The 27,593-nt window shown below is 46.8% G+C and overlaps 2 protein-coding genes and 1 pseudogene across 6 annotated transcripts in view; 2 read left to right on the top strand and 1 right to left on the bottom strand.

Annotated features, from left to right (window-relative positions):
- LOC135396810 (uncharacterized) overlaps positions 1-21,719 on the top strand; it is a 43,452-nt gene extending 21,733 nt beyond the window's left edge. For 2 of the 3 annotated variants that reach the window (XM_064628004.1, XM_064628003.1), the window contains exons 7-11: positions 36-184; positions 7,201-7,342; positions 12,773-12,937; positions 13,073-13,204; positions 13,681-13,871. In XM_064628004.1, coding sequence (XP_064484074.1) covers positions 36-184; positions 7,201-7,342; positions 12,773-12,937; positions 13,073-13,204; positions 13,681-13,845 — 753 coding nt within the window. In that variant the 3' untranslated portion in view covers positions 13,846-13,871. Of the gene's footprint in view, positions 1-35; positions 185-7,200; positions 7,343-12,772; positions 12,938-13,072; positions 13,205-13,680; positions 13,872-21,231 lie in introns of those variants that run through there. The other variant, XM_064628005.1, reaches the window with a different exon arrangement.
- A 35-nt stretch (positions 21,720-21,754) lies between these two features.
- Positions 21,755-24,972, bottom strand: LOC135396811 (eukaryotic initiation factor 4A-III-like; annotated as a pseudogene).
- A 943-nt stretch (positions 24,973-25,915) lies between these two features.
- The window catches only part of LOC135396808 (uncharacterized), a 31,291-nt gene continuing 29,613 nt past the window's right edge, over positions 25,916-27,593 (top strand). For all 3 annotated transcript variants that reach the window (XM_064628000.1, XM_064628001.1, XM_064627999.1), the window contains exon 1: positions 25,916-26,027. In XM_064628000.1, coding sequence (XP_064484070.1) covers positions 25,994-26,027 — 34 coding nt within the window. In that variant the 5' untranslated portion in view covers positions 25,916-25,993. The remainder of the gene's footprint in view (positions 26,028-27,593) is intronic.

Genomic DNA, 27,593 nt, shown 5'->3' with positions numbered 1-27,593 from the left:
TCGCAAACTTTAGCTCGTGCTACAAATTTTTCCAGTTCCTGAAAAGCCTGCAGACGGCCGAGAACAAGAACTACGCGAAGAATCCAAACTTTCTCGTTCTTGGCACCAAGATTGTGTCTTACGACATCCTCCTGAAGATCAAGGATTTCCGTGCATTCCCTGCTGACTTAAAGAAATATGAGGGGTAAGGTTCACAACACTCACGGTCTTAAAACATAGCACCGCATAGCACGCTGTGTGCCAACCAGGGTTGCGGAATGGGGACACCCATTCCATTCCCATTCCCAGGAATGGAGATTTGTGATAATTCAGTTCCTCGGAATAGAAAGGTGTGGTCCATTCCCTCTCCTCTGGAATTCCCTCTCCTCTCCTCTGGAATGGCTCGGCAACTTCATTTCCTTTAGTTCCACAAAAAAAAAAAAAGAAAGAAAAGGAAAGAAAGAAAAGCAAGGAAGAAAACTCATGCATGACACCTTTGAGGCTTATGCCTTAAAACGTAAATGTAATGCCAGAGTAATGCCATTAACTCCCACGTCTGCCCCCCCCCCCCCCTCCTGCGAAAAAGGGCCTAATTGAATTCCCACTCCATTCCTAGGACAATATTCGCCATTCCGTTCCAATTCCATTCCAGGCTCTGATAAATCGGGAATCATTCCGGAATCATTCCAACTCCGGAGTGGAAACCCTGGAACACTGGTGTCAATCATTGCCACGAATGATTGGGTTACCGCTTTTGATTCGAAGAGAGAGAGAGGTGGGGGGGGGGATCGTCGTAAGTCTTTTTGCGTCAATTATTATTTATCATTTATTTATTATTTCTTACGCAAAATACCCAAAAGACCACGAGGGTCATTACATAGGTTAAAGCGGAGCAATTCAACAAAATGTTTATCGATGGACAGAACACAATCGCAACACTACATAAAGATAATGCTGAACGATGTCAATGTACAAAAATATGTCAGTCAACATAAGCTGACTGACAAGAACAAAAACACTGGAGTTATTTATTGGGAAAACGTATGAGAGAATGATTGCCTAAGAAACGTCAATGGGGGGATCCGTGATGTTGATCAGGGTCTGAGGAAAGGAACTCCACTCGACCTCGGCTTGAGGTAGAAATGATAATCCAAATGGTTCCAAGTGACAAGCGTTTTGTGTCACCTTTAAGCTATGATCAGTACGGTGAGAGATGTAACTGGCCTTAAATATGTTTGCTGTAAGGAGGCAGTGTGAGAGAACATGCAACAAGCAGATATGGAAGAAGTTCCCTCTAAACTTTAGGTGTGCGAGGCCTAAGTTTTGTTTCGTTATAATTACGCTATAGATAAGATAGAGTAGACCGATGGGATAAAACGAGCACAGCTGTCCCGAGCTGAGGCAATGAGAGATGCCAAGTATATGACCTATGAGGGTCCCCTACTGATGCTGCGTATTCCAACTTCGACCTAATCAGAGTGGTGTAAGCAAGCAGGTTTACAGACGGGGGTGTCGGATACATGCTACGCCAAAGAAACGCAAGTAGCTATTTTTCTTTTTTTTTTTTTTGCATACAGCCGCGACGTGGTCCTTCCGTGATTGATTAGATGCGAAGTGAAGCCCGAGATACTCACAGGATTGTGATGGGGTGAGGATATGATCCGATACGGCGTATGTGTCTCTGGCATTTGCCTGTCCAGGTTAGTCTAAGTTCGCTGTTGGCAGTTTCCTGTATATTTCAGACTGTGCATTTTATAGTCAAACGACGTTTATTTCCAGCAGTCTATTTTGCAACGGTGATTTCGATTACTATTTCGAGGTACACCCCATGCTTTCGGCCATGCGGCTATATAACCAGTGAAAAAGCTTCCGGCGACGACCGTTTTTGAATCCAAAGGGGGCGCTACTGGAAGCGGGGTTGTTGGTGACGTGAAAAACCCGATGGAATGTAGCCCTGTCCGATGAGTGTAGGATAGTTATCATTGGGCGGTAACTCATGATAGCCGCCCTGAACGGTGTTCACGTGGATGCCGGTATCACAACAGGTGTCCGGTAGTCCAGGAGAGGGAGTGAGGACCGAGTAGCTGCGCGACAGTGGCTGACAAAAAAAGGCGTACGCCCCCCTCCTCTCTCTCTCTTGGAACCAGAAGCTATAACCCGATCATTCGAGGCAATGGTTGGCGTGCTATGCGGTGATGTTCCGTTGTTAGGGTGTGGTTTGTGGAAAGCGCAGAGCGTGCGCCTTTTTCTGACAATTCCCAAGCAAGCAATGGCCGATGGCCGACGGTTGGCAAAAAATTCGGATGACAGCTGGCCAACGAGTCCTTCGGCAAGCCAACGTTGGCGCAATGCTTGGCAAGCCGTTGGTCAGGGTACAGATTCGTACCAAGAAACGAGCTCGTTGGCCGAGCACTTGCAAAGCGCGGCTAGGCTGGCAGGCCAAGCTCTTGCCAATCTTGGTAATAGCGATTTAGCGATATGTCGCCTTGGGGAGAGGGTAACACGGAATGTTGTAGAAATGCATAAGTTCGACTTTCGGTAGACCAAGTGAATGTCTCAAACCAAGAGCAGTAAGAAACGGAGACGTTATCTTCATGGTGAGTTAATATAAGCAATTCATAATTTCATTGTTGTTTGTCCACACATCGAATTCAACCTTCATTTTGACTAACAGGCAAACAGGACTCTCGAATTTGTGGAAGCTAACAAGACAAACTATATGTATAGTGTATGTTCTTCCTCGGGAAACAAATGCAATTGCTTTTCTTTGGGAGCTGCTTTGTCCTACTGGTCTCGGGCATCTTGCCAGCTTTCATGATTCTCCCTCACTTTATTTTTGCACTCCGTGCATATTGTCCGTTGTGGGAACACGAGCAACAAACGAAAAATGATAAATCTGTAGCAGCACTAGCTGCACCACCATCGCCATTGGCCACATGACCCTTTTCTGGCCTGCCACCTCGCGCTTGCGAGATGCGAGCTAGTTTAGTTCTTCCACTCGAGCGACCAGCCAGAGCGGTCATTAATATAGTCTGGTCCAACTTGCCGCCTCTTGTCTCCTGGCCTCACTCAACTCGCGACAACTGGTGACCCGGACGCGATGGCCACTGGACCCCCTTCCGCTACTGGCCCTCTCCCAGGACAAGCAGGCCACTTTCTGCGTACTGTGCCAGATCGCTACCCCATCCCGCATGTTCACGATTTCGCCTCCAATCTCCACGGCACGACCATGTTCTCCAAGGTTGATTTGGTAAAAGCTTACCATCAGATTCCAGTAGAACCCTCCGACGTTTCCAAGACTGCCATCGTTACACCATTCAGCATGTTCGAATATATCAGGATGACCTTTGGTCTGCGAAACGTCGCCCAGACCTTCCAACGTTTTATGGATCAAGTGCTGCGCGGCCTCCCCTTTGCGTTTGCCTACATAGATGACATCCTCGTTGCCAGCGGGTCCCCCGAGGAGCACGAAGACCACCTTCGCGCGCTTTTCCAGCGTCTCCAAGAGTTTGGCATTGTTGTGAACGCCGCAAAATGCGAGTTCGGCAAGCCATCGCTGGAGTTCCTCGGGCACCTAATCAGCAGTGACGGCATCCGCCCCCTCGACCACAAAGTTCTTGCCATACGCAACTTCCCAACGCCAACATCACTGCGTAAGCTGCGAGAGTTTTTGGGAATGGTGAACTTTTATCGACGATTTATTCCCGGCTGTGCGCGCATTTTGCGACCTCTGACCGACATGCTGCGCGGCACGCCATCTTCAACGCCGTTTTCGTGGACGGAAGAAGCGAACACCGCTTTCCTTGCTGCCAGGCAAGACTTGGCAGACGCTACTGTCTTCGTCTACCCGAAACACGGCGCGCCAACTAACATCATGGTTGACGCCTCTGACCATGCTGTTGGCGTTGTCTTACAGCAGTTTATCGACGGGCAGTGGAGACCTTTCTCCTTCTTCTCACAGAAGCTCTCTCCAGCGCAGTCCCGCTACAGGGCGTTTGTTTGGCCGTGAGCTGCTCGCTGCCTATTTAGCCATCCGCCACTTCCGGTATTTCATCGAAGGAAGAACGTTCTACATCCTGTCAGACCACAAGCCTTTGACTTACGCGTTCCTCTCCAAAGCTGCCGACAGTTACACTCCCCGTGAAGCCCGGCAGCTGGCCTTTATAAGTGAGTTCACCGTCGACATATTCGCCACGTGAACGGAACCGACAACCCTGTAGCGGATGCTCTGTCCAGGATGCACGTCGATGCTGTCACCTTCCCGAAGTTGACGCTGGACTATTCCAAGATCGCCGAGGTGCAGCACTCAGAAGAAGAACTTCGGAAACTGCGAGATTCTGCCACCACTGTTTCTCTCGAAGAGGTGCCTCTGCCCGGATCGCTCCTCAAGTTAACTTGCGACATCTCCACGGGCAGACCCAGGCCGTTAATTCCGCAGGTTTTCCGTCGCCTTGTCTTTGATAGCGTGCATGCTCTAGCCCACCCTGGTATCCGCGCCACGCAGAAGCTGCTCACCACCCGCTTTCTATGGTCATCGATGAACGCCGACGTTCGGGCATGGACCCGCGCTTGCCTCGTCTGCCAACGTGTGAAAGTCAACCGGCACAACAAGGCACCTTTAGCAGCCTTCCCGCTCCCTGACGCCCGATTTTCGCACGTGCACATCGATCTGGTCGGCCCGCTTCCTCCGTCGCATGGTCATTCATACCTGTTAACATGCATTGACAGATTTACGAGGTGACCAGAAGCAATTCCCATCGCCGATTCCACCGCCGAGACCGTTGCCGAAGCCTTTTTGCATGGCTGGATAGCCCGTTTTGGTGTGCCTGCTACCCTACCACAGATCGCGGCCGCCAGTTTGAAGCCAGGCTGTTCACCCAGCTCTTGGAGACCCTCGGCACACATCGGATACGAACCACCTCATACCACCCCCAAGCAAACGGGCTCGTTGAGCGTTTTCACCGACACCTTAAGGCTTCCCTCTCCTGCGCGCGTGAGCGTACCCAGCGGTTCGCCGCTCTTCCTACAGTGCTGCTCGGTATTCGGACGGCCCTCAAGCAAGACATCGGCGCCTCCAGCGCGGAACTCGTCTACGGGACGTCACTGCGTTTGCCGTCAGAATTCTTCCATCCTGTGCGTTCCGAAGCAGTCGAGCCATCGTCATTCCTTCGCCAACTCCGTTTAACAATGTCCCAGCTCTGCCCTTCCCCAACCCGACGACGCCTTCGTAGCCATCCCTTCATCAGCCCCGAGCTTGAAAGCTGTACACATGTTTTCGTTCGCCGGGATGCCGTTCGTAAGCCTCTTCAGTCTCATTTCGACGGCCCCTTTCAAGTTCTCTACCGATACGCCAAGTTCTACCGTGTACAGCTTAATGGCCGCCAGGACAACATTTCCATCGATAGGCTGCAGCCCGCTCATCTAGACCCCTCATCCCTGGCGCATTTCACCCAGCCGGAAGTTTCTTCCGACTCTTTGAACGAGCCTTCCGCACAGCATGACGATCGAGCCGCTCTCTCAGCCGCATCTCGACCTTTCCCAGTGCGTTCAGCTTCCAGCAAGCACATATCGTGGGATCTACCCCGCACTGTCCAGCCTGCAGCTTCAGCATCATCTTTCTCCAGGGGAGGGAGGATGATGTAGCAGCACTAACTGCACCACCATCGCCATTGGCCACATGACCCTTTTCTGGCCTGCCACCTCGCGCTTGCGAGATGCGAGCTAGTTTAGTTCTTCCACTCGAGCGACCCGCCAGAGCGGTCATTAAAATAGTCTGGTCCGACTTGCCGCCTCTTGTCTCCTGGCCTCACTCAACTCGCGAGAAATCGTTATCTTACGCCGCGAGACAATTGAGTATGAATACATGAGCGATGCCGCAAGAATGCTTTGCTGTGTATCTTGGCACAAGCTTGGCACAATGCAGGCTTGCTATCAAGAAACAAGCTTGTTGGCCGTGGCCGTACCAACCAAGGCCAGGCAGGCAAGCCTAACTGTTGCCAAGCTTGGCCCAACCTTTGTTTGTTGCTTGGGCAAACTGCACTAGTGTCATAAAAAGCGGTGCTACTCCCGTTCTCAACAAACGTGCAGAGAGAACGATGCCGCATTAGGCATGATTGAGCACTCTAAAAACAGTGCTTCGTCGCATAGCGCGCTCCAGGCCAACCATGCTCCAGAGTGATAACGCTCTTTCCCTTCATTTGGTGAAAACGAGGGCGTACGCCATTTTTGTGGCAATTGTGACTAATTTTACGACTATTATTACGAATTATAATGCCACAAAAATTGCCTGACGAGTCTACCCAGCCACAGCTCTTTCCTGTGCTCTCGTAAAAAATACGCAAAAATGCAAAATATACGTGCCGTTTTCACCGATTCCGGTTAGGTGCCAAAACGACATCCGGTTTCACAGCAGACATGCTAGGTGCCAACCACTGTGCCGGTTGATACAGTTATCGCTTCTAACTTGAGGAGAGAAAGGGTCGTATACGCATTTCTGTGTCAATGCAGATTACCACAAAAAGGAGTGTGGTATCCCGTTTTCTATAAATCAGGAAAGCGAAAGATATAATTCTGCATGGTGGCTGGCTCCGAGCGTCCAGTCGCGGAAGGACCGGAAGTCTTCGTGGCACCGGACGTTGTGGCGGGGGCTTGCTTGTGTTTACCCGAGAATGTCATGTATAGGACCCCAGGACGTTAGGAAGCGGGGGTGCTTCATGCTTTGAGGAACAGCCTGATGTCAGTTGAGAAAGGGTGGCAGCGAGAGAGCAGTAGGAAAAAGGGGTGCAGAACTGGCGCAACGCTCGAAAGTTCACTTCAGTGCATTTTCGCATATTTTTTTTTTAGTAAGGCACATAAAAGCGCTGCGGTTTCGGTTCTAGCGGATTAAACTCGTCAAGGTCGTATTCCACAACTTTGCAATTGCGCAGTCAACTTATTTTCACTCATTATGAAGGTTAATTATAAAAGTTAATCAACGGCTTCACTAATTACTTATACACCACACCTTTGAGTAGGCCCATCAAGAATAGATATATTCAACCACTCTCCCGAAAGAAAAACAAATCGCGAATTTAATAAATTTATGGCCAGTCTTGTGTGACGCACCCTGTATTTCTTTGCTTCGCACATGATACGGTGAGTATTAAGCATCCGATATATTTCGGCAGACATGTCACTCCATGATATCGATATCAATGTGTATTTTTCGTCCACTGCTCATAGTTTGGCAATTAACGTGCTGCTCGTCAACACTGCGCTGAACACGTCGCCTACAAGCGTCAGCGTCCCTCACCCTGTGTGCTACAATGATCCACCGACTGTCTGGAGGTCCTCGACGCCGCGACGGCAACAATCTCCGTCATTTGTAAGAACCACTGATCTCTATGTATAAAGGCTGGATCGCGCATGGGAGAGGGGCTCGAAGGGGGAGAGGCACGCATTCGGGCCGCCATGTTGGTGGGCCCTAAAACGCTGTGCGTGCCCATAGGAAACAATGGGAGGCAAGAGATGGTGCGTATTTATTGCGCTGCAAGCGTTGATCGTTGTTTGTCATCACGCAATTTTGTAAGGTGCCAGTGCGGTGTTTCACAGGTGTCCCGCCGTCCGATTCTTAATTACGTTATGTTCCGAACGACGTTCCGTATTCCGAAACTTAGACCGCCACTGCAGTATAGCGCTGATGGTAGCGATAGAGCACGTTTCACAGCCAATATTCCAGTAAGAAACGACAAACGTATCCCGTGCTGCGTTCTGGACAAAAATGTTCCAGAAAGAATGGTCCCGGAAAAGATATTCTCGCGTGGCAGAAAGTGGTCGTCCCGTAGAATCGTAGCCGTTGTATTAGATAGACGTGTGTGTTTACTATGATTTATATCAAGCATCGCCGCGGAAAGAGTCTTTTAGTGAACGATAGCGGTGTCTTCGACGTAATGCCTCGCAAATATGGACACACCGAAGCAGCCCAAATAATTACTACACGCGATTAGATCACGCTCGTTAGGACAGTTAATCAGGTAGTGATGTAAGCTTATTCAAGTTACTTAGATAGTGGTAAGCCCTCCTTGAGATTGAAGACTTATCCCCTTTTGAAGTACAGCTATTCTGTTTTTGTTTGTTTCTTCCTTCATTTGTTCTGATTATTTGCAGGCGCGGTTGTGCCAAATTGAATGTCCTTCTCGCGTACTTTTGCTGCACAGGACTGCAGCGTGAGCAAAGCTGCGTAGGGACGGGGGCCTGCCATCCACTGCTGACTGTCATGTTTGTGGAGCACGTTCCAAAAAAATGCAGCTGAAAATGTGAAAATCCAATCATTATCATCATAATCTAAAAAGGAGCGTCGTAGCATAGCCGCGAGACCAGACACGGTTTCTGAAGATCTTCTATGATATTTCCGCAGTTAGCACAGTTTTCTTCAGCGTCGAAGTCTCTCATAGGAACCACCTTTCATTAGCTGTGGAATTTACATTTCTTTTTTTTTTTTTTTTTTGCGAGGGTTCTCTTGTACTACACACGTATGGTCTGCAAACTGCAACAGGACGATTTGGAGCTTGAAACAGTTGTGATTTTGAGCCCTGGTGTGCCCTGTCTGTGAAATGATATCAACTGAATCATGTCAAACGTGAACAAAAAAAGTGTAACACGATATGCTTTTGTAAAGAAGATAAGTGATGTTACGCTCGATGAATAAAGAGAATATACATTTTTCAGGTTCAACATTTATTTCTTGCACTTATGCGTTTCAAGATACAATGAATGTGCAGGGAGGTCACAAAAGACAACGTTTATTGTTTTGTGACCTCCCTGCAATGCCAGTATACAGGGTGTCCCAGAAAACGTGTCATTGAATTATAATAAAAAAACTACACCACCTAGAGTCATGCGGTCAACGGCATTTGTTCGTACTGAGTTTTTGCCACCTCCTCATGTGAATGTCGTGTAACGTAAGTTTAATTATGTCAATTTTTCCGGGCTTAAGTCGGAAATTTGCCTAGTAAAGGTCACTTTTTTGCCCCACCAATGTGAAGGGCGTGTCTAATTTAGTCAAATTAATGATAATTGACAGGGATACTCAGGAGCTATCCCATCGGAAAAAATAGCCGAATATCATGCTCTACGGAGGTCGCACAGAATAGCGCACGATGAATTTTTCAGCGCAATCTTTGTCAGTCCGACGAAAGGAGGTTGGAAACCCAGCCCTCCCCGACATCGCAGAAAGAGATAAAGCAAGCACGGCTTATCACGTCCGACTTTCGCTGGAATAATGCTTTCCCTCTCCCAATTTTAGGAACTGTTACTTTTTCTACTATCACTCTGTGGGCTGGCTTCGGAACCTCCTTTCGTCGCACTAAGAGCGATTGCGCTCAAAAAGTCATCGCGCGCTATGGTCCGGTGCTCCGAAAAGCATGATATTCGGCTATTTTTCCCGATGGGATACTCCGTGAATATCACTGTGGATTATCATGAACTTGAGTGAATTCGGCACGCTCTTGATATTGGTGGGGTAAAAAAGTGACCTTTACTTGGCAAATTTCCGAGTTCAGTTCGCAAATATCTACATAATTAAACTCTAAGTACATGACATTCACATTAGGAGGTGGCAAAAACCTAATAAGAACAAATGCTGTTGACCGCATGATTCTAGGTGGCGTAGTTTTTTTATTATAATTCAATGACACGTTTTCTGGGACACCCTGTATATCAAATTTGTAGCACTCAATGTTAGGTTGGAATGAGCAATGAATAGCAACTGCCCTCCTTTTATTTTCTCATCTATGCCGAAGAATATAATATGTGATAAATGAATGTGATCAACAGTAGACGTAGACAACGTCAGCCCAGAGAAGTGCGTTCTCAAGAAATAATTTTCTTCTTATAGCATATATGTGCATGCCTATTAACTGAAACAATTATCACAGTTCCCTGTAAAGTTTTAATTTCTGAGAGTGTACTATAGAGGTGGGCTAGATCTACAACAGTTAATACAAGGTATTATATACTATGAATACCTTTAAAAATCTCATGTGACACATATGCTTTTACTTTTTGGAGGTGCTGTGGTAATCAAAGTTTGTGGGCACTGCGCAGGTTCTGCACCCATTTCTTGAGTATGTCGAGGCAGCTGTGAAGGGACCTGTATTGATGATGCTTCTTCCAATTTCTATGGTGCATCGACAACAAATGTCATAATACATGAGAACATTGGTTAAGATGCAACTAGTTCAACATAAATATGTTGTTTAATAAAAGCATTTGGACAAATGTTTCAAACATCAGTTTAAAACAGGGTTTACAATCCCGATATATTTTAAAAATTTAAAAACTCGTCAACAAAGAATTATAGCTTGATCGCCAAGCAATAATGCTGGGTGAAGGAGCCTAAAATGTAAAGTGTGTTTCATGATGTGAACATGTAAATTAAAATGCGCAAAATTTAGAGAGGCTAACCACAGTGCGTGCACTGAGGTGGTTCCTTGGAAACCACTGGATGAGGAACACGATACTTATCTGTAAACCCAATCGCATAACAGTGCACAGACGATCCTCTGGGTAGCCCCCATGAGGAAATCTGTATTGAGAGGCCATTTTTGCCTTAAAACTGCTACAAATAACACGACACGCTACAAATTATTATTATCGCAACAAGCTGCCAACATAGATCATACACTGAGGCGGTATCAAAGTCTCACCACACCACCGTTACGTAGGATTCTTTGTCGCAAATCAAACAAAGGCCCACAACACGATTCTAATATATGAACTTCTGCGCGAAGGTAGTTCAAAGAAATGACACTGCATTTGCTTCCGCAGAGAACACCGTGTACCACGCTAGCAATGCATGCATGAAAAGCGCTCGAGTACTTGTACACATATAGATGACAACACTACCAGTGTAGTGTAACATGTACCCTCTAGCATATTATGCACTCATACTGTATTAACGCCTGGTAAAATGCAAGTGTGTTTGATTGAACCTCGGAAGAGCAATCAAACAACTTGCACCCAGTGCTGGTTTTGGTCAAGAAAACACTTTATAATTGTCAAATAACTGTACAGGATGGACGCCTATTTATTCCTTGACAAAGAATGACTCGCCTGTAGAAATTTAGGCCCTGTGTCCTTGTCGGTACGGTTGGTACGACCGTAATTGCAAGAAGTTGCCGTGATCGCTGCGGCGACTGTTCTGGGTACAGTAAGATGGCGGCCGGTTGCCGCACGCTCGCCCTCCCTATCCGCGATCCAGCCTTTTACAATCGAGATCAGTGGTAAGAAAAAAATAGCCGCCTTCATGTGCCGAGCAGAGCAAGTTTGAGACAGAAATGGGACAAAATGAAAGAAAGAAGACAGGCAAACGAAAGGATAAGGCTGAGCGAGCAACGAGATAGAGAGGGTAGTGAAACCGCCCGGGATGGCGTCATGTTTTCCTCACCTCGCCTTGTTTGCAAATGGCGGACATTAGGGACTCGTGCGGTGAGCGTCTTTGCGCCCGTACTCTTCGAAATTCCGTGGCGTTTATTGGTTCCGTAATGCCGCCAACAATATATCACAATAAAGCCTACCGATAACAAAACAGTGCGATAGCGAGATGTATATGAATAAGACCACCAGAGAAATCATTGAGGCCGAAAAGATAGCGGAATTTGGAACGTCGTGTGTCAGCACCCCATCGTTGGCGCTGTCCGATAAGGAACCGGCTTTATAGCGAATTCAGCAGATTGTTTTTGTAAAGAAAAAGTTGCACTGATTCGAGCGTGGATGTCCTACGGCTGCTTCGACCCAACTTGCGCTGCGCACTCGCATTTCATTGGTCGTTCAGTTCGCTCTTTGTTCGTTTTTGCCTTGATCGAGGGAGTGCGAGAGAGAAGGGAGAGGGTCGCCGACTGGCATCAAAGCTTGGAACCTCGCCAAGGCTGCTGGGGCACTCCTTCCCTCTCCCTCGTTCCCTTTCTATCTCATTGTGAGCGAGCAGCGTATGTGACTTTGCAGACTGTTCTACGGCCATACGGACACTCTGTCGAGGGGTTTGCAACTACTGGATGGCACTCAAACGAACGCACGCATCATTGCATGCTTGATGTTTCGTCGACTAGTAACGGACATACTCTATGCATGTTCCATAAATGAGTACAACCAGTCCATTCAGTTGTTTTCAACCTAAACAAATATTCATTTGCAGTGGGTCTAATAGAATTCGCACTTGATTACCTGCCGTATGTGTGCGCGTTGGCAAACATGGTTGAATATGACTAGTTCGTCCTGGGCCCCAGTTTTGAAGGATATATATATGCAATAAAATAATGTTTGTTGCTGTGTTAATATATCACTTACATACACATAGAGTATGGGGCCGGTTGGTATACATATCCATTGGCCAGGCGACAAAAGAAGGAACGAGACAGCGACGACGCAAGAACGCCCAAGCTTGGAGAAAACGCTACCAACCGACCCACCGGTGCCGGCAGCTAATTAACGAATATTAGCTACATTAATGAATTTTAGCTAATTACCAAATTTTAGGAAAGTAGTTACATCTCCTCTTCGACAGAATATCCTCCAGGCTGTATAACCCGCCTTCAGAAACTGTATCTATGCTGCTCTCATAGCTCTTCTTTGTTTTTGTTTTTACAAAAATTCTGTATCGAATTAAAGAAGAATGAAAAAGAAAACGCCATTCATAGTGGTGTGCTCTATGGGTTTGAAGGACATTTCTGCATTACGATAAACGAGTATGGCATGAGTTTTCATGGTGGTCACGAGAAGGCGGAGGAGAACATGAAATTTTTTTGTGTGTTTTCAGTTAGGTGCCGTAGTGAATATGAAGGCGGCAAATATCAGTAAATCCATGGTCGTCCTCTTCGGCTTCACGATGCTTGTCAAGTTTTATACCATGCCAGCGATGCCGACAGAAAAGCATGCCTTCAACCTCAAGTGCAAAACTTACTCTGCTGTCCCTTACAACCAGGTTTGTGAACTGTTCAGGAGCAGTGTTGTCAAACAAATTGTCCAGCTTATTACTACAGAACGATAACGGATTCCAAAGCTCGGACTAACCTCTAGTCCAATGAGACCATGTTCAGGGGACCTCGGTGCTTTGCAGATATGCGATCCCGACGCAAAAGCCGAGACGGACAAGGCGACCAAGACAGCGGCCGAGATAGCTTTCACCTCTGCGCATCCAAAACTTCCGTACTATTTCTCCTGGGATACGGGCGCGACTATCACGGAGAAGGTAAACGTCAAACCCTTTTCAGTGTCTCTGGCTGTGTCCTGCTGAGATTTCGTTTCCGTATATAGAACGTAATACCACGTGGTAATACGTAATGACAGAGCGCTTCTTTGTCGACGAACTTTGTGTCGAAGAACTTTCTTTTTTACAAGTCTCGGTCCGATACCACCTACAAGCGCACCCTGTGAATCAGTGGGAAGCGCTCATTATTTAAATCCAAATACAAACGACTTTTGTGAAAAAAAACAAAAAAAAAAAAAACAACTTCTAAAGCAGGGCGCCGTCGGTATTAAAATGGGTACTACCCCTTTTGGGACCTTCAGTAAGTTTCGGCTTACCAGTTCCTTCAATGAGAAATACCAATATTTGGTACTTCTCATTGAGCAAGACGGACACCCGAATCGAGCTTCAGAGAATATGTTTCGCCGTTTCTTTGCACATTTTTCGTCACGCGTGCCTTACTATTGTGTACATTTCAGATGCGGAAGATATTAGATGAACTGAAAAATGAAACCGTGAAAGATATTGGTTTCATCATGTTCGACGTCGAGTATGAAGAACCGGTGGCAAACTGTAGTAAACACGAGTCAACAGAAGATCATCCTCGGATATCTATCGCCAGGGAGTTCGTGGATACATTGTAGTGCAGTAAACCGTCTTGGAAACAGGCTCTCCTTACAACTTCACTTCGTTTAAATTCTCAGGCAGACTTGTTCGTACCTTGAGTACGTACCCAAGATACAGTATCTTAAATACTTTTTCCGGTATTTTGGTACTATACTCAATACTTGTTGCAGAAGTACTTTTTTCGGTATTTTTCTACTGAGTACCCAAAATATTTTCCTTCCTCGTCAAGCCGTATCCAGCACGCTACCCCGCCGTGTCCGGATTTTCAGCTCACTGGAAGTTCCCCTTTTTTTTTCTTTTTTAGTGTGTGTGTGTGTTTGGGGGGGGGGGGAATTCGCGCATCTGTCATTTATCCTCCCGTACAATGGCTGGTACAATGGCACAGCACCATTTTCAACTATGGCATCTCGAATCAATCCACCTATAGCTTTTGCACTGCAAAGCAATCTCACAAGTCTTGCGGCTCTTGTCAGGTAACTCACAGGCAAGAGGCGAGCACAGGTTAGCTTGCACCCCCTCCATAAATGTGGACATGTAATCAACATTAAAAGCGTGGCATTCATGACATAGCATAACATGATGCGTGAGGGTTGCAGGATCGAATGCAGATGTTGCAAGCGCCTCTTCGTGCAACCAATTGTCATCGTCTTTACTTTACGACATCCCGTCAGCTACCATGAAGTTGTGGAATGCGTCTGAATGAAATGAAAACATGGAGATGGAGCGGCAACTCACGCACTACTAAGCTCCGCAAGTCATGTATGCTGCTCCCCTACACTTGCGCTGGATCTGCCTGCTTCACTTCGTCGAGCGTTCCGAAATATTGAGTCTCGAAACGCACTCTAGTGCGTCTGCTTTATCTCTTGGAATACGATACATCCGAAAAAAATAGGCATGCTCAGAACAAAATGAGTACGAAAAACCAGGCAGTCAGTCTGAAACGCGGTCCAAAATATTGGACGTGGAGATACATTAGCTCTATGGGGCGTTTGACGGTGCCAAGAGTTGTGTCAAAAAAAAAAAAAAAAAAAAAGAAAAACTGGGAAGCACGGATTTTGGTAGTCCGAAATATCGCCAACTGTATGCCGCATCATGCGCACTGCTGCATTTTCTCAAAACAACTTGCTTAACTGGAACTGAAACATTACCGGGAAATGTTACAATGTGACAAATGATACGTACAACTCTGTGACTGACACAATTTTGCCTTATAGGCCGCACTATTCTTTACAGCAAAATCACCCTACAGTGGGCTGTGCACATCTGGCAGTGCAACTTGCCAACGTGTAGAGTAAATCGATGACTTTCTAAAGAGTGCAACTAATGACGCACTTGGTCCAGTGGTAACTGCCTTTTTAAGCACTTCAGCGCTTTGGCGGTCCGAAAAGTGCTACGAGTATTCCTGAGATCAACAACATCAAAAGTCACCCTAAACATTTGTGCCCTAGTTTAACTCGTGTCACCCTTTGCCTTAGGTATGTGGTAGCCTCTTTCTGGGCCACCCTGAGGGTCATGTGACACAATCATAATAACTAGAAAATTAGTGTTGGAAATCCTGCACCATTTTTGCAGTCCAGGGATTTTTCCTGACAAGTCTGGGATCTCGGGATTCCAAATCAAAATGCTTCTGATAGCTCAACCCTTTCCTTACCATGTCCACTGAGCGTCATCACCGGTGACCGACGGTTTGCGAGTCGTGCTACTCTGCCTCTACAGCAGATATGGACAAGTGGTGGCATCTGGTGGATACTAAAAACACTATAGAATCAGTTTGGTTTTCACTTTTAGCTTTTCCTCATTGTGGTGACTTATGAGGCCCTGGCCAAGGAGGCAGTGTGGAGAGTTTATCTTAGTCGCGTTCCCGCAGTGTACGTCTTTCACAAATGCGCAACACTTGCCTTTCAAGCATATGTTGGTTTGATTTTGTTTATTAAAATGCAAATAACGACTCTGAAGGTGCTAGATAATCAGATGTTTGTCCCGAATGGGTGGACAGTTGTGTGGAACTTGCACTATTGCTGCTCTTCCTGTTTCAAAACTAACCGGGAGGAACAGAAAAGCCGTGAAATAGCAAAATGTGGTACAAGAACATGAAACTAATGTTTTCTGCAGAAATTATGTTCATTTCTGGTTTATTACGGTCGAGGAACTCTGTCACTCAGTTACATAAACAACTTGGGTGTTGGCGTTATTTTCCATAACTCAGATTTTTTAAAATCCAGAGTGTTAATATTTGCAGACATTTCTGACAAAATTTGGCACATTTTGTATATTTTGGAACTTGTTGATTGATATTTTTGTTCACGATACAGTAGTGTCTCCATTAAGTTTTTGCTGTTTGCACAGATTTTTTTTTGTGTTCCAAAATTAATTTTTAGAGTACATAGACAGCTTTGTTTCTGAAACCTACATCTTTCGATAGGGACTCGCGTCGCTACAGTTTCCTACGTAGCAACATAGTTTGTGAAGTGATACCGTCAGCGACAAAAAATATATTTACCGAGACACCCAAAACTTGCCATTGTAGCGGCGGTACGGAAAGAGTGAATGATTTCCACTACGTGTATTTTTAATATGCAACGCTTTTTATCGAAAAACTGACTTTTTCATGTTCTCAAATAACAGGCTCATTTTTATTTGCAGTCCCTTCACATTCGAAATACCAGGATTTTTTTAGAAAATCCTACGATTTTGGAACATGAAAAACAGCTAGGATCCCACATTTTCGGAATGTTGCGGATCCCAACGCTAGAGAGGATAATGCCTGTGTTTGATCCTACTTGTGAAAAAAAATCTCGGCCACTGTCGGATAAGCGGTCATACTAACAAGGTGAACCTATGTGGCAGCGGAACGATTCGCAAGAAAAACGGTTGTAAAGTGAGCACGTCAGACTAACATACCAACGAGGGTTCACTGTATGTCTGGCAGGAGCTGAGGCAGATCTAGGATTTTTCTGAGGAGAGGTCCTGCCTTGGACAGTATCCTACCATACTACCGAAGGCCAATTGAAACTCTATGTAGTGACAGAAATTGAGGGGGATCAGGATGACCAGACCACCCACCTCCAGGTCCACCTGTAGGGAGGAGTGTATCATTCCGACCAACTCTCCTGCGAGCCTTTTCACTCGAAATTGACGTACATATCTCCAGACTGTTTTGTTAGAGCGAGAAGGCAGCTGACCCGCACCCATGGAGAGGAACAAGCAGGATATTCTCTTAATAGGCTCTGGTTTCACTTCCATTTCCTTCCATGACCTCTCCCATAGCTATACCTCTTCCTGACATATTCTATGCAGCAGGACGCAAAGAACTCCACGGCTGGAGCAACCAAGGTAAATTATTCACACAGCAAGATGTCATACGAAACTGGTACGCTCTGTCCTAATAAGACCCGAACCAAAACTATATGGCAGCATACCTGTGTCCAGAGCGGAACTCCGTCATGAGGGCGTCCCTTTCCTTTTGCGGCATGTCACCGTGCATTGCGGACACTGTAAAGTTTGCTTCACGCATCTTCTCTGTCAGCCAGTCCACCTGAAAACATTTATCGCATTCCAGGAAAGATTTCACACAAGTTTGGGCAACAGGATAGACCTGTTTCGAAATACTGCCACCTAGCAGCCGTGGGCAGCTGCGGCCGCCATGTTGCGAGGGACGGAGCGCCCCAGACACACGCACGCGCCTACGGGCGGCAGTTTTTTTTTTTTTTTTTTTCGTCATCTCTGTGGAAATGTTCCTCGTGGCTGGATGGGTGACCGATCTATCTAAGTTGCCAAGACTTTCGAAAGAAAGCATGGCGTGGTTTGGCTTGTCACAGCGAAATGTCACAAGTTACAACTTTTACATTGAGCAGTTTGTGCACAAGGGGAGTGAAGATAGTATTTGGCTCGCAGCCTGCTGTTCACATTTCGGAGAATTCAGATTTTGACAGGAGCATATTTGGGACGCTTTACACTATGAACAGTGAGTTAATTCGTTCGTTCGTTTTTCCTTACAAACAAAGAAACATTATTATATACAGGCAAGGTACGTACTTCATCTAGGTATCGTGCTACACGAAGGTAAGAAAAATGATGAAAAAGGAAATGACCCCTATGTGTCGCCGATCTGTTTGGCTCAGATGCACTGTTCGTGATGGCGTGTGTGCCTTTGATCTGCTGTGGCATAGTTGCTTCACAAAGCTCATCTTTACTACAGGGCGGTAACTACTTTTTTGTAGTTTAAGTATTAGTGTAACTACATCATAGCACCAATAGTTAAAACAACTTTGTCACTACTGCCGACGTTATTTAACTGTAGAAGACAGGACAGAAAGACGGGGTGAAGATGCTTACTGGTGCGCAGGTGATACAAGGAATGATTAAGTGCATGTGGCACGAGCCACGCTCTGGGGTCAGACTGTCGTCGTCTGTAAAAGTTTCAACATCCTGCCCCCCGACGACGTGGAGGCGGATGTTGGTACGTGGCTGAGATGATGCACTGACGGACAAAGTGGGTTTGCGCGAAGCTTCCAGGGTCCGAGTACGGAACGCAGGTCGGTCTCCTCATCCACGCAGTCGAGTGCTGCAAACCATTAATGTCGCGGTTCCTCAACTTCTCGGTGTGCCGCAAGGGCGCTACTGCCACACTTTGCGTCTCATCCTCTTTGGAGGGCAGTTGATCACTCCTGTGGCAGTCTCGATGCTTCGGAGCTCGTGTGCGGATTTCAGCGTGTCCACGGCGCGCTGCGTTGTCATCAGCTGAGAAGTCCAGTTGGCACAGGCAGGTGGTACGGTCAGCGGTAGAGCCGGCCCCGTTATGTACCGTTGAGAAGCCCGCAGTGATTCGTCCTCGCTTGTTTAGATGTGGCGTGCCAACTGCGCTGCATCCAGGCGGTGTAGCTCCCGTTGCAGTGTTGCACTGCAGTCTTTGCTGAGGAGTAAGTTTGCAGCTGTCGATCGAAGTGTCGGAAAGCTCCGGCTGAGCCTGCGACTGGTTGTTCATCGGAACGTTTGGGTTGTGTGGTATGTCATGCTGGCGGCTCGGCTCTCCATGACATCTTTCAATCGCTATTTGGGGGAGGAGCAAAGCGTTTTGGTGGATGACTGTCCGTCCTTCGATCACTTGGCATTCATCAGCCAATGAGCATGTCGTTTCACTTGCGGTCTTTGAGGAGGTGGAGATCATTGCGTGTTCTGATGAGTAGTTTTGTACGCTCTGACTCACTTCTACAACAAGCGATTCTGCCGTCACAGCCTTGCACACAGCACTTCCTCCGTATCTCCCTCTTTACCGTTCCCACCGAGAGTATCCTCAACAGTCAGGCTCTTGCTGTCAGGCCCGTTTTGGCCCTGATTATTGGTTGGAGGAGATGTTGAAACATTTACAGACGACGACAGTCTGACCCCAGAGCGTGGCTCGTGCCACATGCACTTGTATCACCTGCGCACCAGTAAACATTTTCACCCCGTCTTTCTGTCCTGTCTTCTACATGGTGCCGTGACCAGGATCGCTTGATAGAACGTGAGGACGACAGAAGGATGCGGCCGACGGACCTGACCACAGCCATGGAACGACAGCATCTGAACGCAAAAAGGAACTTGCTACGTGCGCAGGTGAGGGCCATCATGAACGAAATGGAACGACAAATGGCGTCTCATCGACAGCAACCAACTACAGGATCGAAACTACAAGAGGACGTGGAACGGCTACTGAACCTCAACGATGCCCTGAGGAATACGGACAACGAAATCGAAGCTTACTACGATGAGGAAGAATTCGAAAACGAATATCTAACGCAACTGAATTACCAGGGCGACATCGCATTTGCGATTTCCAGGGCGAAGGCTTACCTAACCGCAAGACGAATGTCTATCATCAGCGCGATAAAGGCCAGGCATGCAGCGTCACAAGCAGGTTCCCAAAAAGACTGCACATCGCAACGGGGATATGCTAAGCCTCCAACCAATAATCAGGGCCAAAACGGGCCTGACAGCAAGAGCCTGTCTGTTGAGGATACTCTCGTTGGGAACGGTAAAGAGGGAGATACGGAGAAAGTGCTGTGCAAGACTGTGACGACAGAATCGCTTGTTGTGGAAGTGAGTCAGAGCGTACAAAACTACTCATCAGAGCACGCAATGATCTCCACCTCCTCAAAGACCGCAAGTGAAACGGCATGCTCATTGAATGATGAATGCCAAATGATCGAAGGACGGACAGTCATCCACCAAAACGCTTTGCTCCTCCCCCAAATAGCGATTGAAAGATGTCATGGAGAGCCGAGCCGCCAGCATGACATACCACACAACCCAAACGTTCCGATGAACAACCAGTCGCAGGCTCAGCCGGAGCTTTCCGACACTTCGATCGACAGCTGCAAACTTACTCCTCAGCAAAGACTGTTGTGCAACACTGCAACGGGAGCTACACCGCCTGGATGCAGCGCAGTTGGCACGCCACATCTAAACCAGCGAGGACGAATCACTGCGGGCTTCTCAACGGTACATAAAGTGGCCGCCTCTACCGCTGACTGTACCACCTGCCTGTGCCAACTGGACTTCTCAGCTGATGACAGCGCAGCGCACCGTGGACACGCTGAAATCCGCACACGAGCTCCGAAGCATCGAGACTGCCACAGGAGTGATCAACTGCCCTCCAAAGAGGATGAGGCGCAAAGTGTGGCAGTAGCGTCCTTGGGGCACACCCAGAAGTTGAGGAACCGCGACATCAATGGTTTGCAGCGCTCGACTGCATGGATGAGGAGACCGACCTGCGTTCCGTACTCGGACCCTGGAAACTTCGCGCAAACCCACTTTGTCAGTCAGTGCATCACCTTAGCCACGTACCAACATCCGCCTCCACGTCGTCGGGAGGCAGGATGTTGAAACAATTACAGACGACGACAGTCTGACCCCAGAGCGTGGCTCGTGCCACATGCACTTAGTCATTCCTTGTATCACCTGCGCACCAGTAAACATTTTCACCCCGTCTTTCTGTCCTGTCTTCTACATTAACTACATTTTTAACTACCTCGGTGTCTTGTGCGCGTTGCTATACAGGGTGTCCGCTGTCCAGCCTAAAGTACACCGACAGTTTAAACAGGACGATGCGCTCTACTTGAAGCAGAACTGCTGGAGCATTCGATGCCCTGTGTTTTAACACTGGGGTTTTTACCTTTTTTATGGTGTTCTACCAACCCGCCCAAGTTTTATCGCTGATTCACTAAACAGAAATCACGAGAACAACAACCAAACTCAGGCAAATGGCAATTTCTGGGACACGTGGGTCGATTTTGTTGTGTAGCCTAAGCTGACACATTTTGATTTTCAAATACTGTTGCCCATATTTTCTGATTGTGAAGTACAAAACAAATAAACACTTGAAAAGAAAGTTTCAAATGTGTACTTTTTTACATCATTTACAGATTTCAACGAAGAGAAAAGGAAAGATAAATTCACAACGGCTCATAGGCTGAGCAGGCGTCAGCAGTCTGCTGCTGCGTCGGATTCTCCCGCAACATGGCCGGCGCAGCTCAGTTCAACGAAAGCGCAACAGGTGGCGCTCATTTTTGAAAAGGGTCACAGGCACAAGGGGCAATGTGTGATGACAGCTACCTTTCGCTTTGTGTTGCAGAAGATGACTGCTTGTGTGATGGTCAAGGTGTCGTACAGGTCGCACAGTGTGTCAAATTTCCATTCCTCCCTTTCGACAGCGACAAAGAACTGTCTGATGCCCTCAAGTGTCAACTCATCACTGTTTGAACGGACAATCATCAAGAAAAATCAGACAATAGGAACGAGTGAGGTATCACGAACCATTTCAACCAAATGGTGCATCAGGCATCGTAACATACCGGCTTGACGTGAACTTATTCGTTCCAAAATAGCCATATTCGTGAGATCCTTACAAGTTTCTGTAACATTGTGTATGTGTTCTTGATCACCGCTATCACCTTAGATTAAAGGAGCTGTGGAACGTTTTTTCAACCCGATATCTCTACGGCTCCGTATCACACGCTGTATTCCACGGATTTGGTACACAGTCTCCCTCACTTCTAACTTTTTTTCCTACAGCTTTTTACTTATGCCAACTGCGTAGGTATCCCAGAGCTCAGTGTTGGTTTTGCTGGTCACTCAAAATAGTCAGCTGATTGCAAAAAAAAAAAAAGGGAAAATAAATAGATTGAGCGAGTACGAAGCTTAGCACTACGTGACCAAGATACGAACAGGATCAGTCATGAATTTGCTGGTCATCTCAAGGATTTCATGCGGTAATGTAGCTGAGATGAGCACAACCTGGGTGCAGGGGGGCAGGTACCGGTACACGTCATAGATCTGCTCTTTGAAACCTGCGATGGGGGTCAAGACAACAATGGTTACTGACATAAAACCTGGGAATTATAGGATGCATCTAAAATGCGTAGCAGCAATGTTTCCTAGCTGACACTCACCCTTATTCAGCATCTCATCAGCCTCATCAAGGACAAGCATTTTGATGGAACGAGTTCGGAGATTCCTCCGCTTGATCACGTCTGCAATTAAGCATTTTCCATTTAGCTCCACAAAACAGTTGCTACGCTCCTCCTACTCACCAAACACTCTGCCAGGTGTTCCGGATACAATGTGCTGGCCGTAGTCTAGCTTGCGGATGTCTTCACCCAAATTAGTGCCTCCGATGCATGCATGGCACTGGACGTTCATGTAGTCTCCAAGAGCAAGAATGACCTACAATGTGGGCCACCACTTTAAGTGTCACTATCCATACAGGAAAACGTCCTCCTCCGCACCTTTTGAATCTGTACAGCCAATTCTCTGGTGGGTGACAAAATGAGTGCCTGTGTTTCTCGAACTTGGGTGTCAGTTGTCTGAAGAACGCCAATTGCGAATGTAGCAGTTTTTCCTGTTCCTGACTGCGCCCTATGTGGGATAAAGATACGTGTATTCACAGAGCTTATGCACGCACATGGTCAGTAGAAATCGTTAGGTGTGCAAAGACAGACACTGATAACACGAAATGACTATTGTGCGTGCTGTGTAATACGTACTGCGCAATGACATCTCGACCTTTAATGACTGTTGAATTGCTGACGGCTTCTCAAAACCTTGAACAAAAGACGCAAGAAGCGAGTAAGGAACCCGAAGGTGATACTCATGAAGGTTACACGCACAGAACAGTCTACACGAGTACGCGTATGCGTAAAACCAGCATCTAGTATCTATTTAGACACCACATTTCGATACAACAAAAGATTCCGGTGGCCATAACGTAAACCAGGCGTGTTTCACCTCGGCCAGGTGGCGTGCAAGTTCACTGCGTACAGCGCCACTCGCGGTGGTGGAGTAATTACCGTCTCGCGCCAGCCAGGCCATAGGCGCAGCTGTTTCCAGCGAAAGCAAGTGAACGGCTACTTCTGCGTTGTGCCGCCGTGCTTTCCTAGCTATGGCAGTGTTGCGTCTATTTTATGGATTCGGCAAGGTGGAGAACGTGGAAGCATACTTCACAGGAGCGTTATTTTTGAAGATGGTGCACGATGTTTCGTAGAATATCTAGAGATGTGTGATGAACAGGTATCACTCACTAAGGAATCAACATTGCTACTACACTCAAGTCCAAGTCCAGTTATACGTTCTCAACCTGTCCAAGGGTGTTTTGTTTGTGTACAGTCCGAAGGAGACACAGACTGTGGCAGTCACTCGGGATGACTCGTCTTTCAGAATTAATCCCAAAGCTAGAGTATTTTTACTTTACATATCTCCTCAATGAGCTCAGTGAGACCGAATAAACTTGTGGCTTATATTATCTGAATATCAACATTTGCTTTATTCTGTAGTAATGTTCTAACAACTGAATAAATGATGCTCAAGTGGAAGCCAAAGGTGTGTTACTGACTTCAGTGGTTAAAAGGACAGCCTCGTCCCAACACTGTTGTTTTAAAGCCCCACTGAAATTACGTTCCATAGGGTTTAGAGACATATTCACTGCACTGGGATACATTTATTGGACTGGAGTGCACGAGTTGATGATAGGACGCTCAGGACCTGTCCTCGCTACAAAAGCTATGCCGCTCCGGGGTTTTCACTGTCAGAACGAAAGACAGGAAGTTGCCCGTGCGGATGAAGTGTGGTGACAGCTTTTTTTGTTTGCCTTTTTCTTTTCTTTTTGTGGTCGTAATACCCTCTACTACAAAAAAAAAATTATTTTCTCCTGTATACAAAAAAACACCCTCGAGATTTTTTAATATGTTGTAGAGGAAGGCTCGTTCTATAAAACTGCGTTGGTTTCAGGCATATCTTCCGACCTCTTCATTGCGTGTTTTACGCTCGATTGTAGCGAATTTTGGAAAAATCGCATACTTCCTCTTTTTTTCCTGCAATGACTATGAAAGTTACGTGTCTGGCGATTTTTCCTGTTGAAGTATTCCTTGGTGCCTTGGCAGGAAAAAAATATTCATGATTGTCCACAAAAAAATCGCGAAGTAGGAGGAAAATTGCGAAACTTCCGGCCTTTGTATACCTGCACTGATTACAGCACGACAACCGGGATATGGATGCTGTGTAGAGCATAGTTTCCTCTATCCGCAAAAGAAAACCACACAGTTCTGGGTGCTTTCTATGAGCCGCACCTGCCGTTCACGGCAGGCACGGTTTTTGCCAGCGCTGCGAACTTCGCTCGTGTCTAGCACCCGCCACATTGAGATTTGGGAAGAAATGTTTCGTGGTGTGTCGTTTTGCACTATTAGCGACTGCTAAAAAAATTTTCGTAAAAATTCGGGATCGTTTTGGGGGGGCAGAGCAGGTCAGCTGGATCATTTCGCGTGGAATCGCCCAGCAGCACACTCCGGCATACACGGGACGGTAGTTTCGCCTTCCGTCGACAGGGGAGAAATTGGCGCTGGCATCGTTCCGCAAAACTTCAGGCGCGCGTCCCAGGGTCCCAGGCGTGTTTAGGCCCAAGGCTACGTCACAGCGTCACTTCACAACAACACATTTACCGTACGCGTAAATACCACGCAATAGGTCTTCACGTAGTCCTACAGCGTCAAAGGTTGGAATTACTTCCACATCCTCACTGGTTTCAAATTCTACGTTCGCCAAATCTTCCGCTTGCACAACTCTCCGACGAGACGCCATTTTTGCGAAGCACAATGTGGCCAGCTGCAGGTCGAGCCACGGTAATATGTAATATCGCAGTGATGCCAGACGTAGAGTGGTTCCTGACGACACCGGCAAGCGAGGCGTTCATGCGCCTTCGCGCCAAGTGCAGTTTTGTCATGTCTTATTGAATAATATGACGTTTCAGTTTAAATGTGCACTTGAGGCAAGGGAACAGACGAAGAATGACAGAAAGAGAGGCAATGATAATAAAAAACAGCGACAGAAGAGAGCTCCACGGCTTGCCCGTGTTGGCTATAAGCACTATATACACCCTATGAACACGGAAAAACTGTCCTGTATGATCTTTCTTTTTTAATTCAGTGTTAGCGCCGAGAAGCAACTGTGGCTAAGAGCGGCGTACAGACGTAGACAGATGGAGACAGGACAGCAGGAAGGAGTGGGGGACAGGGGGATTAGTATCCGTCCTGGGCCGACTTCAGGGGGAAATGTGCCGATATTCGTCTAGAAAGTCTTCGGAAAACCCAGCGAAAACCTCAGACAGCACAACCAGTGACAGGATTCGAACCCATGTCACCTTCCAGTCTCACCGTGGAAAGCGATCATCCTCCTGTATGATCTGTTTTCAGTTGTGGGCTCTCTGGATGCCTCCATATCCGTCAAATCGCACGCTAACAAATGCGCATCAACATGCGGGAGGAAAACGATTGAGAAACACAGACATTTCTCACATTTTCCAATGAATCTTATACACTTTGCACATATACTGCACAGTGTGAAATATGCACAAACATTGCTTTATTTCAACTTTCGATTTCGAAAAGCCTAATAATTTCAATACTGATATAAAATAATAAAGGCCACAAGGTGGAGATGGAAAGACACTCCGAAAATGAGATGCCCAATATCCAAAAGAATTGATGAAATTGGCCGATGTTATTAATTAGATGGTAAACCTTTGTTGTTGCCAAGGAAGAGGAGAACAACGGGAGCGCGTGGTAGTTAGCTCACTCCACCATACTCACTCACCTTCGCCCGGTAGACGTTGTCTTTGGTTGAGCACCGACCACTGCAATGTCCGGGAAACGTGACAGCAGTGAAGAAAACGGTAAGCTTGAATTGCGACTTGTCCCATCCTCTAGCAATACAAGATAATGGCATATAGAATGACGTCACGACAAGCCTTAATTATTTGCAAACTCGTAACAAGATACTTTCTACTCTAATGATGGCGTGTAAGCACCCCTATTCGAGTAAGTACCCCCCCCCGAGTAAGCACCCCTATTCGTTTGAACAGTGTCGCCGTCAAGCGTACAAACCTATAGAGATCATAAAAGCCATAACCGGCCTCGGTGGCTCAGTAGTTAGCGTGATCGCCTTCTGATCGCGGGTTCGAACCCGGCCGAGGACGCCAGCAACTTGGTGGCAGGATACAAGGTGCCTTGTGATGGTGCCTCCAATGGTGCCGTGTGATGAGCTTTCATCGCGCAGAACCCTCACGTGGGCAAAAGCAATCCACAGATATCGCTCATGATCTCAGTTGTCTCGCAAAGTATGCACCAATTATACAGGGTGTTTCACGAAAATCCCCCAGCTGGGGATTCACAGGCGGCGCTATCGAAGAAATTTCTTTTTTTTTTTGTAAAGATCCTTGGGACATCGGGCATGAACTGGGTAGTGAGCGGTTCATTTACACACGCGCATTAATTAGATAAACACCTTAACTTTTAACTTTTATTTCGCACGCTTACGGAACCTCTGTTTTACGCATCGGAACCTTCAGCGAAAAATATAGCAAATATTGCAAAAAAAAAAAACAAAACAAAAAAAAAACAAAAAAAAAACGCATCGACACTTAGTGATTTTCCCGAGTAATTAATCGCTTTCGGTTTACATATTTCTTGCGCGGAGTACACTCTTAAAAATGAACTTCACCGCATAGCAGGCTCCTAGCCAACCATAATCTCGAATGATATCGTTATTTGCCCTGATTTGTTCAGAACGGGAGGCGTACGCCTTTTTTGTGACACTTATGCTGTTCATAATTGTCACAAAAAAGGCGTACGCCTCCCGTTTTCAACAAATCAGGGCAAATAACGATATCATTCGAGATTATGATTGGCTAGGAGCGTGCTATGCGGTGAAATTCATTTCTAAGAGTGTAGTGCACCAATACGCTCTTTGGATCAGCTATCCGGCTATGAATTTCGTTGTCATCCGCTTGGTTGACACACGGGGCCAACGGAAGATTAGGAACAGCCGCAAGAGACGCTTTGGTATTCCTTCTCAAAGCGACTGGTAAACAGCGCTGCCGGTTCTGTCGTTCCGTAGGTGGGATAGTGTGCTCTTATCATTGATCATTGATCGAATGCGCCGCGAGCGCTGTCGAGAGTGGGTAAAAATTAACTACACCACATAGCACGCTCCTAGCCAACCATCATCCCGAATGACAACGTTCTCGCCTGATTTGTTGAAGACGGAGGCGGAGTCTTTCCTGTTGTCCTTATGCACGGCATCAATGGTACAAACAAAAGAAGAAAAAAGAAAGAAAAGCGTACGTCTCCTATACATATCAAATCCAGGGAGAGAACGATGTCATCCAGGATGACGACTGGCTAGGATAGTGCTATGTGGTGAAGTTCACTTTAAGAGTGTAGAGAAGGAGAGGGAACAC

The sequence above is a fragment of the Ornithodoros turicata genome, chromosome 6, assembly GCF_037126465.1.
Source record: "Ornithodoros turicata isolate Travis chromosome 6, ASM3712646v1, whole genome shotgun sequence".
NCBI classification, from domain to species: domain Eukaryota; kingdom Metazoa; phylum Arthropoda; class Arachnida; order Ixodida; family Argasidae; genus Ornithodoros; species Ornithodoros turicata.
The sequence above is the reverse complement of the archived record's forward strand: the minus strand, read 5'-3'. Positions and strand labels throughout refer to the sequence as shown.